Here is a 12,777-nt window from a genome sequence, read left to right as displayed (position 1 = left end):
CATTTCTCGCCAAGGCCTGCCTCCCCTCACTCTCCCCTCTCATCAACTACCGCCCCATCTCAAACCTCCTACTGTACTTCTGTCCAAAACCTTGGAACGAGCTGCCGCTACTCAACTTCAAATTCACTTCAACTCCAATAACCTCTATGAACAATGCAAGAAAGGATGCAAGAAAACTTTCTCCAATTCAACTGCAATGAATCAGAGATGCTCATAATTGATCCAAACTCCCTCACCAGAACTTTTCACTTAACATTGATGGCTCCAACATCACCCCCTCCACCAGCAACCTTAGAATCTTCTTCGGCCACACCCCCTACTTTATACCACGTGTCAACCACATCACCAGGAGACCATTGCAACAGCATTCTTTACTACCCAACAAAACTACCAATAAAGTACCAATACGACCAGAACTAGCTGCCCTCCTTCTCACCTCCACCCATCATCGTGACCACATCATCCCTCTCCTCCACAACCTCCACTAGCTCCCAGTCAAGCAGAGGATCAACTTCTAAATACTTCTCCTCACATTCAAAGCACTAACCTTGCCCCTATACCTCTCTGACCTCCTCATCTGCCACACTCCCACCTGCCACCTCAAGGTCCATCGATGCAAACACACCATCTGCACTAAACTCCAGATCTGAGGCAACAGGGCTTTCTCAGCTGCTGCCCCCTCCCTCTGGAACGCCCTCCCCCACCAAATAGTCAAACATCCATCCTTAAAATAGACCCTCAAAACTCACATCTTCAAACTTACTTTTTTCTTTTAAAAGACTTTCCCAACTCCTCCTTTTCTTTTTTTCATTGCCCACCTCTCTAGCTTTGCCCTCTGCTTTATCCATGCACCTGTGTGTTTTCTTTCCTCTGTTTATGTAATCTTGTCTAGTACTGTACATTGTCTGTTTGTCTGTACCTGTGTATAGAAACTGTGAAGTGTCTTTGAGTGTCTAGAGCATTATGAAAAATAAATGCATTATTATTATTATTATTATTATTATTATTATTATTATTATTATACTAGTCTTGCTCGGCTCCTCTCAATGTGTTCACCAAGGATGATGCTGGGAGTGGGACTTAGTTGAGCTGTTTTCACTGTCCAATACCATCTGATTTAGCAGCCCGACTAAAGGGTCACAGCTGGCCTGACAGCTAACCCTCTCAGGTGGGCGTCTTTTACCTGATGAGGGTCTGACAGGGCGAAGTGACGGCCAGATGATTAAATCCAGTCTGAAAGCATCAAACAGTGTGCAGATTTAGCCTCGCTTGAATGAGTTTGCTTTGATCTGTCACCTGTCTTTTTGATTCGTTTGAGGTTTCTTTTGTTTTGATTGAGGATGTTTTCTTTTTGTTTAGCACTTGGCACATACACAGACAACAGTGAGTTACAGTGACATCCAAAGTTAACATTCAGCAAAATGTTTGTGATTGTCACAAGGAAAATATGATTGCATCTTATAATGTCATATTTGTTCATATAAAGAGTGCATAAAAGGTTACTCAGCAACTCCTAAGTACCATCTAATATCAGTATAAATAATCACAACAAACAAATGGATAAATATAATCATAGAAACAGATTGACAGATTAAAGAAAATGGGTTATGTATTTACTTGTCTTTGTTTATGGATTATGTTTGCCCTGAGAGAGCCCCATTGGTAAGCTCAGTCAGGACTATTTGAGGAGGAATTCTGGCTTTCCTGTGATGAGCGTGTGCCCACTTTCAGAGATAAAACAGTATTAATTAAAGCCTTTCCCTGATGGTAGTCCAGGAAGTGATTAATACTGAAATGGAATGAGGCACAGACAATAACACAATGGGAGATGAGAAGCTTGGAGTAACTACGAGGAGGGAAAAAAAACGAGACCAGAGGAGTTGGAATGAAGGAAGGCAAGTAGATAGATAGTGCACAAAAAGGAGAGAGTGACAATGAAAGAAACAAAAGGAGAAGAAGGGGAGAAAATCAGGAGGCAGGACTGAGGGAAAGAGATTGAGAGAGAAAAAGAGGGAAAGAGAGAGAGAGAGAGAGAGAGAGAGAGAGGAAATAAGTGACCTGGAATCAAAACACAGGCAGGATTGTAACGGTGGGTGCCTCACTTCTGGGAAGAGACCATTAGAGGATTAGAATGCGATGAAGGTTTAGCTTTGTTCAAGGGATTTCTACTCAATCAAACAAATGAGGGGCGAGTGTCTGTACAGTATTTGAGTGTGTGCACGAGGCTGTGTGTGTATGCGCGCATGTGTGTGTATGTGTGTGTATGTGTGTGTATGTGTGTGTGTGTGTGTGCGTGTGTGTGTGTGTGTGTGTGTGTGTGTGTGTGTGTGTGCGCGCTTACTGTATGTGTGTGCACACGTGGGTGTATGTGTAGGTGTATGTGTGTGTGTGTGTTTGGCTTTTCTCTCAATTCTCTTTCTAACCTTTCTCTAACCAGTTTTACTTTAATCCCTCCCTCCATTATTGTTTCTCTCTCTCTCTTTCTTTCTCTCTCCATCAATCTCTCACACCTTTGCCATCTCTGACCCCGAGCCCTCCACCTAATGCCAAGTCTGACCCCTCAGCACCACCTCAATATCTGACCTCAACCTCACCTTAAACCTCCACCAAGCTCCATTACCCCGGCTCCTCCTCCTTTACTCTGAGTGGAGGAGAAGAAGAAGATGAAGAAGAAGAAGAGAAGAAGAAGAAGAAGAAGAAGAAGAAGAAGAAAAAGAAGAAGAAGAAGAAGAAGAAGAAGAAAGAAGAAGAAGAAGAAGAAGAAGAAGACGGAGAAGAAGAAGAAGAAAAGAAGGAGAAGAAGAAGAAAAGAAGGAGAGAAGAGAGAAGAAAAGAAGAAGAGGAAGAAAATAGGGGAGTCTTAGTCATGGCCAAGGGCCCAGGGGCTTCATGGGAGGCAGTGGCCATTCATATGGCCATTTGAAGTCCTCACATCATCTGTGGGGCGCCGGGGATCCAGCCGCTCAATTACCCCCCCTCTCCTGTGAGCTCGGCTGGAGTAAATAAGAGTGGAGTGCGTGTGTGTGTGTGTGTGTGTGTGTGTGTGTGTTGTTTGGGTGGGGGGGTTAAGGTGTGGTGAAGTGCAGTTCTGTGATTGCTACCTGTAGGCGGCCAGGAGAACTCCATCACCAGCTGAATGCAGCCAATCAGGGGCTGTTATGTGTGTGTGTGTGTGTGTGTGTGTGTGTGTGTGTGTGTGTGTGTGTGTGTGTGTGTGTGTGTGTGTGTGTGTGTGTGTGTGTGTGTGTGTGTGTGTGTGTGTGTGTGTGTGTGTGTGTGTGTTAGTGTGTGTGTTGTGTGTGTGTGTGTGTGTGTGTGTGTGTGTGTGTGTGTGTGTGTGTGTGTGTGTGTGTGTGTGTGTGTGTGTGTGTGTGTGTGTTTTAAGATGCCTAAGGCCGCAGGGCTGGTTTGCTCTTTCTTTAACAACAGCAGCCATTGTGCTGGGCTGCGGTCAGTCAGTTGGGCGGCGGGGAGAGGGCTGAAGTGAAGTGGGCTCTCAGTCTTCCTGACCGCATCGCTCCACCTCTCCCTCCTCGGCCTCTGTTCTGTCGTTCTTTGTTGCTCTCTGTCGTCGGTCTTTGTTGTTGTTCTTTGTTGTGTCTCCTTTTCTGGCCTTTTCTCTCTCTCCTTTCTTTCCCCCCCACATTCCACTCTTATCTTTTCCCTCCTTCCCTCTCGTTTTCTTTTCCTCGCTGCTCTCCGTTTCTCTATCTCTCACTCTTGTTTTTGCTCTCTCTCTCTTTCTTGCTCTCTCTCTCTCTCCATTCCTTTTCTTTCTGCCTTACACAAACATCCACCCACCCACACACACACACACACACACACACACACACACACACACACACACACACACACACACACACATACATACAGTACACACACACACACACACACACACACGCATACACATGCACATTCATACACCCACACACACACACACACATGCACACACACACACACACACACACATACACACACACACACACATCAATGCACATATTATGCTCACATTGCCACCTACTTACCCCTCCCCCCCCCACACACACACACTTACCCTATCCCCCTATCCCGCCCTCCTCTCACACACACATAAACACACCCGTATGCTAACGATAAGAGGAAATTGAAGTGAAACCCATCCAAGTTAATTACTCATGACCCATTAAAATGGAGTTAGTGTTTACGCTTGGCCTCTGCGCATATCCGTCGGCAGCCAATTCAAACAGATGCTGAAAAAAGACAGAGAGAGGGAAAGAGAAAGAGAGAAACAGAGAGAGAGAGAGAGAGAGAGAGAGAGAGAGAGAGAGAGAGAGAGAACCACCTCCGAGACACGGGTCCTTGGAGGAAGCTAGCGCAATAGACGACACCTCTTTAAGCCTATCAGCGATGCCACTTAGACCAGCCCCTTCCTGCTTCATCTCGTTTTATCCACAATCAGCTCCTTAATCTCCCTGATGGTAAATAAAGAGTCCATCTCTCTAGGAGACGATAAAGAACACACTTTTAATACAATACAGCCCTTAATGCTCCAGGAGTGGTGACCACCACAGACCGTAAACGGATGCCTGAGGGAGGCTGGAGGGAATGGAGAATGGTGTGAGAACGGTGGACCTCTTCTGAGGCTTGGCGAGGCTTTTTTAATAGACCTGTCACACCTAGCCACTGGGTCGGGGGGGCAAGGTGCCAAGAGACCGCCTCGCCGCGCCCCCTCCTCGTCTCGCCCCGCCTCACCTCGCCTCGGCATCTGAGGAAGGGAATGGAATATCTACTCGAGAGGAACAGTTGTTGTGCTGAGATGTACTTGAGATGGAGTGAGAGGAGAATGAAAAGTGTGTGTGTGTTAGTGTCAGTGTGTGTGGGTGTGTGTGTGTGTGTGTGGACGTGTGTGCATGTGTGTGTGAGTGTGTGTATGTGTGTGTGTGTGTGTGTGTGTGTGTGTGTGTGTGTGTGTGTGTGTGTGTGTGTGTGTGTGTGTGTGTGTGTGTGTGTTTGAGCTGGGTGGTGCTGGTGCTTGTGGCAAAAGAATTCTTTTTTTTGAGAGAGAGAGCGATGAGGGAGAAAGAGAGAGAGAGAGAAAAAAGAAGAGACGGATAGAGGAAAGGAGAGACAAGCCTCTTAGCACTGACACTGACAGAGGAGGAGTTAGCGCTGTGCGTTAGCGCCCTTTGCCATTCCGCCAGGCAGTTAGAGCACTGATGTGTAACTCAGAGCCCACACATCATGAATCTTTTCTTTCTCTTGCACTCCTCTGTTATTCTGTTATTCTCTTTCCCTCGCTCTCGCCCTCTCTGTCTCACGCGCTCTTTCTCTCTTTTCCTCACTCTCTCTCCCTCACACACACACACACACACACACACACACACACACACACACACGCACACACACACACACATACAAAATCCATGCTCACAACTCACACACACACACACACACACACACACACACACACACACACACACACACACACACACACACACACCGAGAGCCTCCAAGGCTGCCTGGTCCTGACTCCCCATGCCCACCCTAGTCGTGTCTGATTTCCCCTGACTGACAGAAAAGAGCTGCACACAGATGATAGAGACTGGCCCACCTGCTCAATAGCTATTTGAGCTGATGGAAACATGATCCAATGCCCACTCGCCCTCTCTCTCTCCCTCTCCCTCTCCCTCTCTCTCTCTCTCTCTCTCTCTCTCTCTCTCTCTCTCTCTCTCTCTCTCTCTCTCTCCTTCAAATATCCCTTTAGCCCCTTATCTCTCCTCTCTCTTGCTCTTTGACTTTCTTTTGTCTTTCTTTCTCTCTATTTTTTTTGCCTCTTCATCCTTCAGGATAGTTCCTCTCTCTCTCTCTCTCTCTCTCCCTCCCTCTCTCTCTCTCCCTCCCTCTCTCTCTCCTGTGCAGGGGTCGGCAGTAGATTAGCAGACGTGGTCGGTCAGCACTGTTATCTGGTCAGTCTGCTAGACCCCAGCACGGCGCCACACTCCAGTGCACTCTATATCGAAGAGACAGAGACAGGAAGACGGAGAGAGAGAGAGAGAAAGAGGGAGAGAGGAATGAGAGATAGAGAAAGACAATTGAGAAAGTGAAAAGAAAACAGCAAGGAGAGAAAAAAAGAAATGTGCTGCAGAGAAAAAGAAAAAGAGGCACAGAGATAGAGAGAGAAAGAAAGAGAGAGAGGTGTAGAGAGAAAGAGAGAGAGAGGCACACAGAGAGAGATAGAGAGAGAAAGAAAGAGAGAGAGGTACAGAGAGAAAGAGAGAAAGAGAGAGAGGCACACAGAGAGAGATAGAGAGAGAAAGAAAGAGAGAAAGAGAGAGAGAGGCACACAGAGAGAGATAGAGAGAGAGAGAAAGGGAGAACAACAGACATGATGGGAGGTTTTCTCCTCTTCAGGCGGGGAGCAGGATCATTAGCCTGCTGCTTATGTTGTTTTTTAGGGAGGAGGAGGAGGAGTTGGGAGGCCAATGGAGTGCCTTTAAGGAGAAACACCTACTCATATGTTTCAGTATCGATCTGCTCTCTGAAGCACTGCCAAAGCCTTTGCCCTTGCTGACAGAAATATGATGCTGGCCGATGCTCTCTGTTAGAATGAAAGGCAAAAGCAAATGTTTAGTTGTACAGAGTTGTTGGATTGGAAAATCCGTGGCTGGGAAAGATATTGTATACTGTTAGGTATGTGTTTAAGCCCCTGTGAAATTATGCACAATCAATTGAGTTCTTTCTTGTTTGCAAAGTTGCGTCAACAGCACCAAAAGAAAGAATAAAAATGTTTGCCATGCAACTCGTTATGCAATGTTAGTGCAATCCCCTTCAAATCAAGCCCCTACAACAAACTGCATTTTAAATCCTTTCACAATCTCCCACATACCAGCACTTACTAGATTGCTAAAATAAAACCTCTCTCATTTTTAGCCCTTGCGAGAGGAAATCCTGGGATTAAATCTCACTGTTTGTCATCCGCATGACAACACAAGCAAACAATATGGTATTGATTCCCGGTCGTCCTATCCTCGGCCACAAAAGGCCCGCGTGAGTAACCAAAGAGAGGCGCAGCTCTTTTCAGACGCCCCCTTAACGGTGAGGGATCGTCTCTCCGCCCATCCCTCCCCGTGCGCAGCCTATTGATTTCTCCCGATGAGTCGGAGTTAATTATGTGAGTTACACCGGTGTAATATACAACCTGGCCCCTCCGCGTGAGTGATGACTCTGAGCATCGAGAGGGAGTGCTCTTCATTTGAGGAGTTTAATCAGCATACTAACACCTCCCCCGGCTGCCATTTCCAAGCCGTCGTCAGTCACGGTGATCAATAGCAAAGTTAAGGCTAACACTGATTATGGCTTTAATAATTAATTATGATGAGTGGCAGCACAGCTGTCAGGGGGATATCCCACATAATGTGTAGTACAATCAGTTCATGTCGCCATTACTTATTGTGAACAAGGCATGTGTATATGGTGCCCTTAGTTGTGCTTATAGGAGAGTTTTATACTGCATTAGCTGCATCTACTTTTGCAGTGAGTGATTTGATGTACTCTAACAAACAGAATATGCAGCATTCTCTGTGATTCAGTGAAATGGCCAATTAAGAAAAGGGTAGAGCTCAGTAGTCATGTCATTTGTTCACTGCTTTGGAGCTGTGAAAAGAGAAAAAGAGAGAAAGAGAGAAGATAGAAAAGAGGAGTTGTGCGCGTGGAAGCTGTGGAGAGAGAGAGAATCTACAGATGAGACGGTCAAAGTAAATCACAGTTAGCCACATCAACGACAACTTTCAAGAGGGCTTTAATTGGAATGTCTACATGGACAGTGGATACGAGTGATGTAATCCACGTTATCATCACCCGAGATATTCCGAGAAATCTCCTGTCCTGACCTCAGGTTAGCTCACGCCACGCTCCCCCTCGTTAAGCTCCACCTAGTCCCCCGTTCTCTAGTGATTAGCCCCACATATAAAAGCAAGGTGTGCCATCAAAGGCACATGATGTAAGGTGATGTAAGATGGCGTCTTTCTCTCCAAGGCAAACTCCCCCCCCCCCCACTGGTTCCCACTACCACACTCTCTCAGTGCCCCCCCCCCCCCCCCCATTCCCTTTGCCCCACCCCTCCTGTCTTCCTCCGCACGGTAATCTGGAGGCAAGCCAGCATGGGGAAAATCACAAACACCTTCATTATTTATGGCCGTAGCGGTTCACAAACAAGGTCAGATTATTCCGTGTCAGTGGGCAGAACGAGAGAGAGAGAGAGAGAGAGAGAGAGAGAGGGAGAGAGAGAGAGAGAGAATTGAATTGAATTTCAAAAGCCCTTTATTACAAAAAGTTATCAAAAAACATTACAATGTCACTCCGTCATCTTAGAGGTATAAGATTTTTTTTTTTTTTTAAACATCAGGACGCAGAGAGAGAGAGAGAGAGAGAGAGAGAGAGAGAGAGAGAGAGAGAGAGAGAGAGAGAGAGAGAGAGAGGGAGAGAAGAGGTGTGTTGGCTGGGTGTTAGGGGCAGCGTTGAGGAGCAGCTCCCTGGAGAGGTGCTGCATGATGGTCCTCCATCTTCTGCCGCTGGAGCTCTGACTGACTGCACGGCTCTCACAGCTCCGGCCTCCATCTTGAGACAGCTGAAGCAGCCTCTTGTCGTCCCACTGAGACACTTATTCAGACGTCTGACATTTTTATTATAATTCCAGAGACGACATCGTTGTTTTTGATCCAAGATAGTTTGTCCAGAGTGGTCTGAGTCATTTTGTGGGAACCTTAGAGAGCTCTTCAATGTGTCGTGGCTCCACTGAATTCTTTATCTCTCTCTCTCAGATATGAATACAGGCAGATCAGCGGAAAGTGTGGGAAAGGAGCTAAAATAGCAAGACTTTCAGTAGTAGCTTCCTTGGCTTTTCTGACACGGACAAAACAAAAAACAAAAAAAAAACGTTATGAATGATTTATCATTTAGGAATTGATTTGAAGCACTCCAGGGCGTGCCGAGCATTATGTTCTTTTCTTTCTGTTTGATCTCTTGTGTTCTTGAAGCACCCTTTGTGAAGAAGGCTGCTCGTGATCTGACTGTCTTTAGGAAGACCAAGTCGGTTTGTCTTATGACTGAAGATTCAAACTGTATGTGTATGTAATTGCTGTCTTTAGAGGCCAGATAAACAAGTATTCACCAGGGAGCAGGAATTCTTCCCCACCCTAGTATTCACTTTTTGAAATGATTTAAAAGTGAGAACCAGAGAAATTCTCCATGGATGTAATGTAATGAATTGAGTGATGCAAACTACCCTAGCCTTTAACATGAGTAAATACCTCAGAGGAGAATTTACTCCTTAAAGAGTTCACTTTAAAGATTTTCATTTGTATGTGTCGGTGTGTTTTTTACTGATTGTGACCCTACCGTGAGAACAGCTTGAATTTCCCCTTGGGGGATCAATAAAGTATCTATCTATCTATCTTTCATTCTGTTCATGAAGAATCAATCTCATATAGTGGACAGGGAAATCAGCTGCAGATGATGTCCTCATAGCATACTAATAACTCGACAGCACATTGTGAATGTCTGTAATTCACCACTGAGAGATTGATGATGCATGGCATCTGATTTGATATCATAATCATAATCATATCATGCTTGGCACACGGATGGTGATGGGATGGGGCAGGGATGCTTTGCCCGCACCATCCTCAGTGTGCGGGCGCATGGGGGATTATTCAGGCTTTGTGGCTCAGGCTGCAGTCTCTGGCTCCAAGAGTCAATCATAGCAACAAGCCCGCAAGCAACCTACAGGGCCTGTTGGACTAACATCATACTTACACACATACATGCACACACATACATACACACACACACACACACACACACACACACACACACACACACACCCACACACACACACACACACACACACACACACACAAAGAGGCAGACAATTAAGTAATTTTGAGACTGTAAGGGTTGGACCAACACTTTATGTGTGTTAGACCAGGTGTTGGTCCCCTTCACAGTGGCACTATACGACACTTTTTAACAGTAAACACTTAAGTTCATCTGAGTTCAACTCCATAACAACAGCAGCATCCTGTTTCCACAGTGCGGCAACGGCAGGCGTCCGTGTTTGCTGTCTCTTAGCATCTCGAAAGACCAGACCAGCCGCCAGAAGCACAGCTTAGCAACAGCCCGTAAAGAGATAACTTGGTTACAGGCCCGCAGGTCCAATTTATGAATCCTGGACGCCGCGCGGAGAGAGCGCGCGACATAATTTAAAGCCACAGCGGCTGAACCGTGTCCACCAACGAGGAGCAGCTGGGCCAGGAGTGATCGGAGCGAGTATTTGAGTTGGAATGCGCATCCTGTCTCTCCATCTCCATCTCCTCGGAGCGCCGTTACTGCTCCATTTGTCCCGATGGTTCCATATGCGAAAACCTCCGCCATGCGCGTGACCCTGTGATAAAGATGTCAGGATAAAAGAATGCGAGGACGGCAGTGATGAGGAGTTTTTCCATAAGGATCCTCCATAATGCCAGATCTCCGGAGTGCGCTAAGCAGTCCTTTGTGTGTGTGTGCGTGATTGTGTGTGTGTGTGTGTGTGTGTGTGTGTGTCTGTGTGGTTGCGTCTTTGTGTGTGTGTGTGTGTGTGTGTGTGTGTCTGTGTGTGTCTGTGTGATTGCGTGTCTTTGTGTGTGTGTGTGTGTGTGTGTGTGTATGTGTGTGTCTGTTTGTGTGTGTGTGTGTGTGTGTGTGTGTGTATGTGTGTGTGTGTGTGTGTGTGTGTGTGTGTGTGTACGCATGCTAAGTCCATGTGCGCCTGTGTGTGTATTTTGTAAATGGGGTCTGTGGGTCTGTGTACGTGTCAGGGCTGCAGCTGACAATTCTTTTTTTTTCATCATCGATTAATCTTTCTACTATTTATTCATTGTTAATCTGTCTTGTGAATCTGTGTATTGTGTGTAGGTGTGTATGTATACATATTCATTACTAGGCACAGCCGTCCGCTCTCTCTCTCTCTCTCACACACACACACACACACACACACACACACACACAACTGTAATCAGCAGAGTTAGCAAACAGGATTTGCAGGCTGGCATGGCACTCAGAGGCAGTGCTGGGCGCCAAGCGACTCCCTGAGCCTGGCACCGGCCCCGTGCCGTCTAATAAAGAGGCTCAGTTACAATCCCAGGCAGCCACTGTCCCTCGCTCTGCCACCCCCCCCCCCCCCCCCACTCCCTCCAACCCCCCCTTCGGTTATTTACCGCTCGCCCGCGCTTTTGTTGACATTTGTTTGGAGTCTTACATTTTTAATCCAGCGCGTGTGGTACTCGCAGAGGCCAGGAGGAACAAAGAGTAGCCAGGGAAGAAGCCACCGCTGCTGACCAGGGAAAATCAATGAGAAGGGAGAACGAAGAAGCCGCTCGAATGAAACCCCTTTTTTATATATATTATAATGCTGTCGCATATGATGAATATGTGGAGGAAAGTGCTATGCAAGGATAAACATATGTTATTAACTAATTCTTTTATGCTCACATTTAGTAATTAATCCATGCGGACATGTTTTAACAGCAACATGTTTCTGTAGCCTATAAATAATAATGGAGGTAAATTAGCTAAAGATACTGTAGTATTTATGTCTACTATGAAGTTGATGGACACATTGATAGTGATGACATGAACTCACACACTGATCACACAGAGGAAGCATACGCCCTGTGCATGCATGCCCTGTGTGGCACAGGTATTTTGGGGTGGAGTATTACAGTGCTTTAGTCTTATTGATTGGAGATTCTGTGGAGTCCGCGTGGCTCACATCAAGCCTATCTGGTTTTAGTTCCCACCGGCTTTCATTTTCCACTCATGCCAGCAGTGGAGTTATTTATTGATTTGTCATTTGTGTGTTGCTCTTTTTTCGCACAAACTTTTAAACACTGTGGTTTGACTCACTATAATCCTATAAATCCCCCCAAAAGAAAATATCTTGCAACTGTGTGTGTGTGTGTGTGTGTGTGTGTGTGTGTGTGTGTGTGTGTGTGTGTGTGTGTGTGTGTGTGTGTGTGTGTGTGTGTATGTGTGTGTGTGTGTCTGTGTGTATATTATGTGTGTGTGCACTAGTTATAGCTTTTCCTTAGGCGCTGAATTGGTGCCTGCTGATGGAAGTGGGTGTGTTGTGCTGACTTTCTTATTGTTTAATGATGTACCGCGCTGTATACAGTTGCTCTTTGGCCTGAGTTGCCTCACTGCCCACTCTGATACAATGCTGTGTTCTGCTGCTGCTATGTCATTCTGCCCCTCTGACTCTAGTGGGCTGTGATGGGCTCTGTCTGTCTGTCTGACTGACTGTCTGTCTGTCTGTCCAACTTTCTGTCTGTCTGTCTGTTTGGCCACGTACACCCGAAACCAACCGGTTTATTGTTTCTTACCGGCTTCCAAAATGCTCAATTTGGAACCTGCTTACAAAAAAAAAAAGATTGGTTACAGCCTCCTAAAATGCAGGCCTCGTTTGGATGCAAGACCTAAAAGAAAGATTCACCGGTTTAAAAAAACAACAGCATTGTGTGGAAGGGGCCTTTGTCTGCCTGTCTAACCGTCTTTCTGGCTGTCTGTTTGTCCGATTGTCTGTCTGTCAGTCTGTCGGTCTGTCTGTCTGTGTGTCTATCTAACTATCTTTTTGCCTGTCCCCCTGTGTCCCACAGGCCTGGTGGTGCGTGAGGCCAGCATCGAGATCACGCGGCAGCAGGTGGAGGAGCTGTTCGGCCTGGAGGACTTCTGGTGCCAGTGTGTGGCCTGGAGCTCAGCCGGCAC

At 46.4% G+C, this 12,777-nt stretch overlaps 1 protein-coding gene across 1 annotated transcript in view; it reads left to right on the top strand.

Annotated features, from left to right (window-relative positions):
* Positions 1–12,777, top strand: part of unc5cb (unc-5 netrin receptor Cb) — a gene marked incomplete in the record, with an annotated part of 206,583 nt that overhangs the window by 80,804 nt on the left and 113,002 nt on the right. Inside the window, 1 exon segment of the mRNA XM_062527646.1 lies at positions 12,669–12,777. This exon segment is cut by the window's right edge and continues 35 nt beyond it. Coding sequence (XP_062383630.1) covers positions 12,669–12,777 — 109 coding nt within the window.

Source organism: Sardina pilchardus, chromosome 23 (genome assembly GCF_963854185.1).
Source record: "Sardina pilchardus chromosome 23, fSarPil1.1, whole genome shotgun sequence".
Classification (NCBI taxonomy): domain Eukaryota; kingdom Metazoa; phylum Chordata; class Actinopteri; order Clupeiformes; family Clupeidae; genus Sardina; species Sardina pilchardus.
The sequence above is the reverse complement of the archived record's forward strand: the minus strand, read 5'-3'. Positions and strand labels throughout refer to the sequence as shown.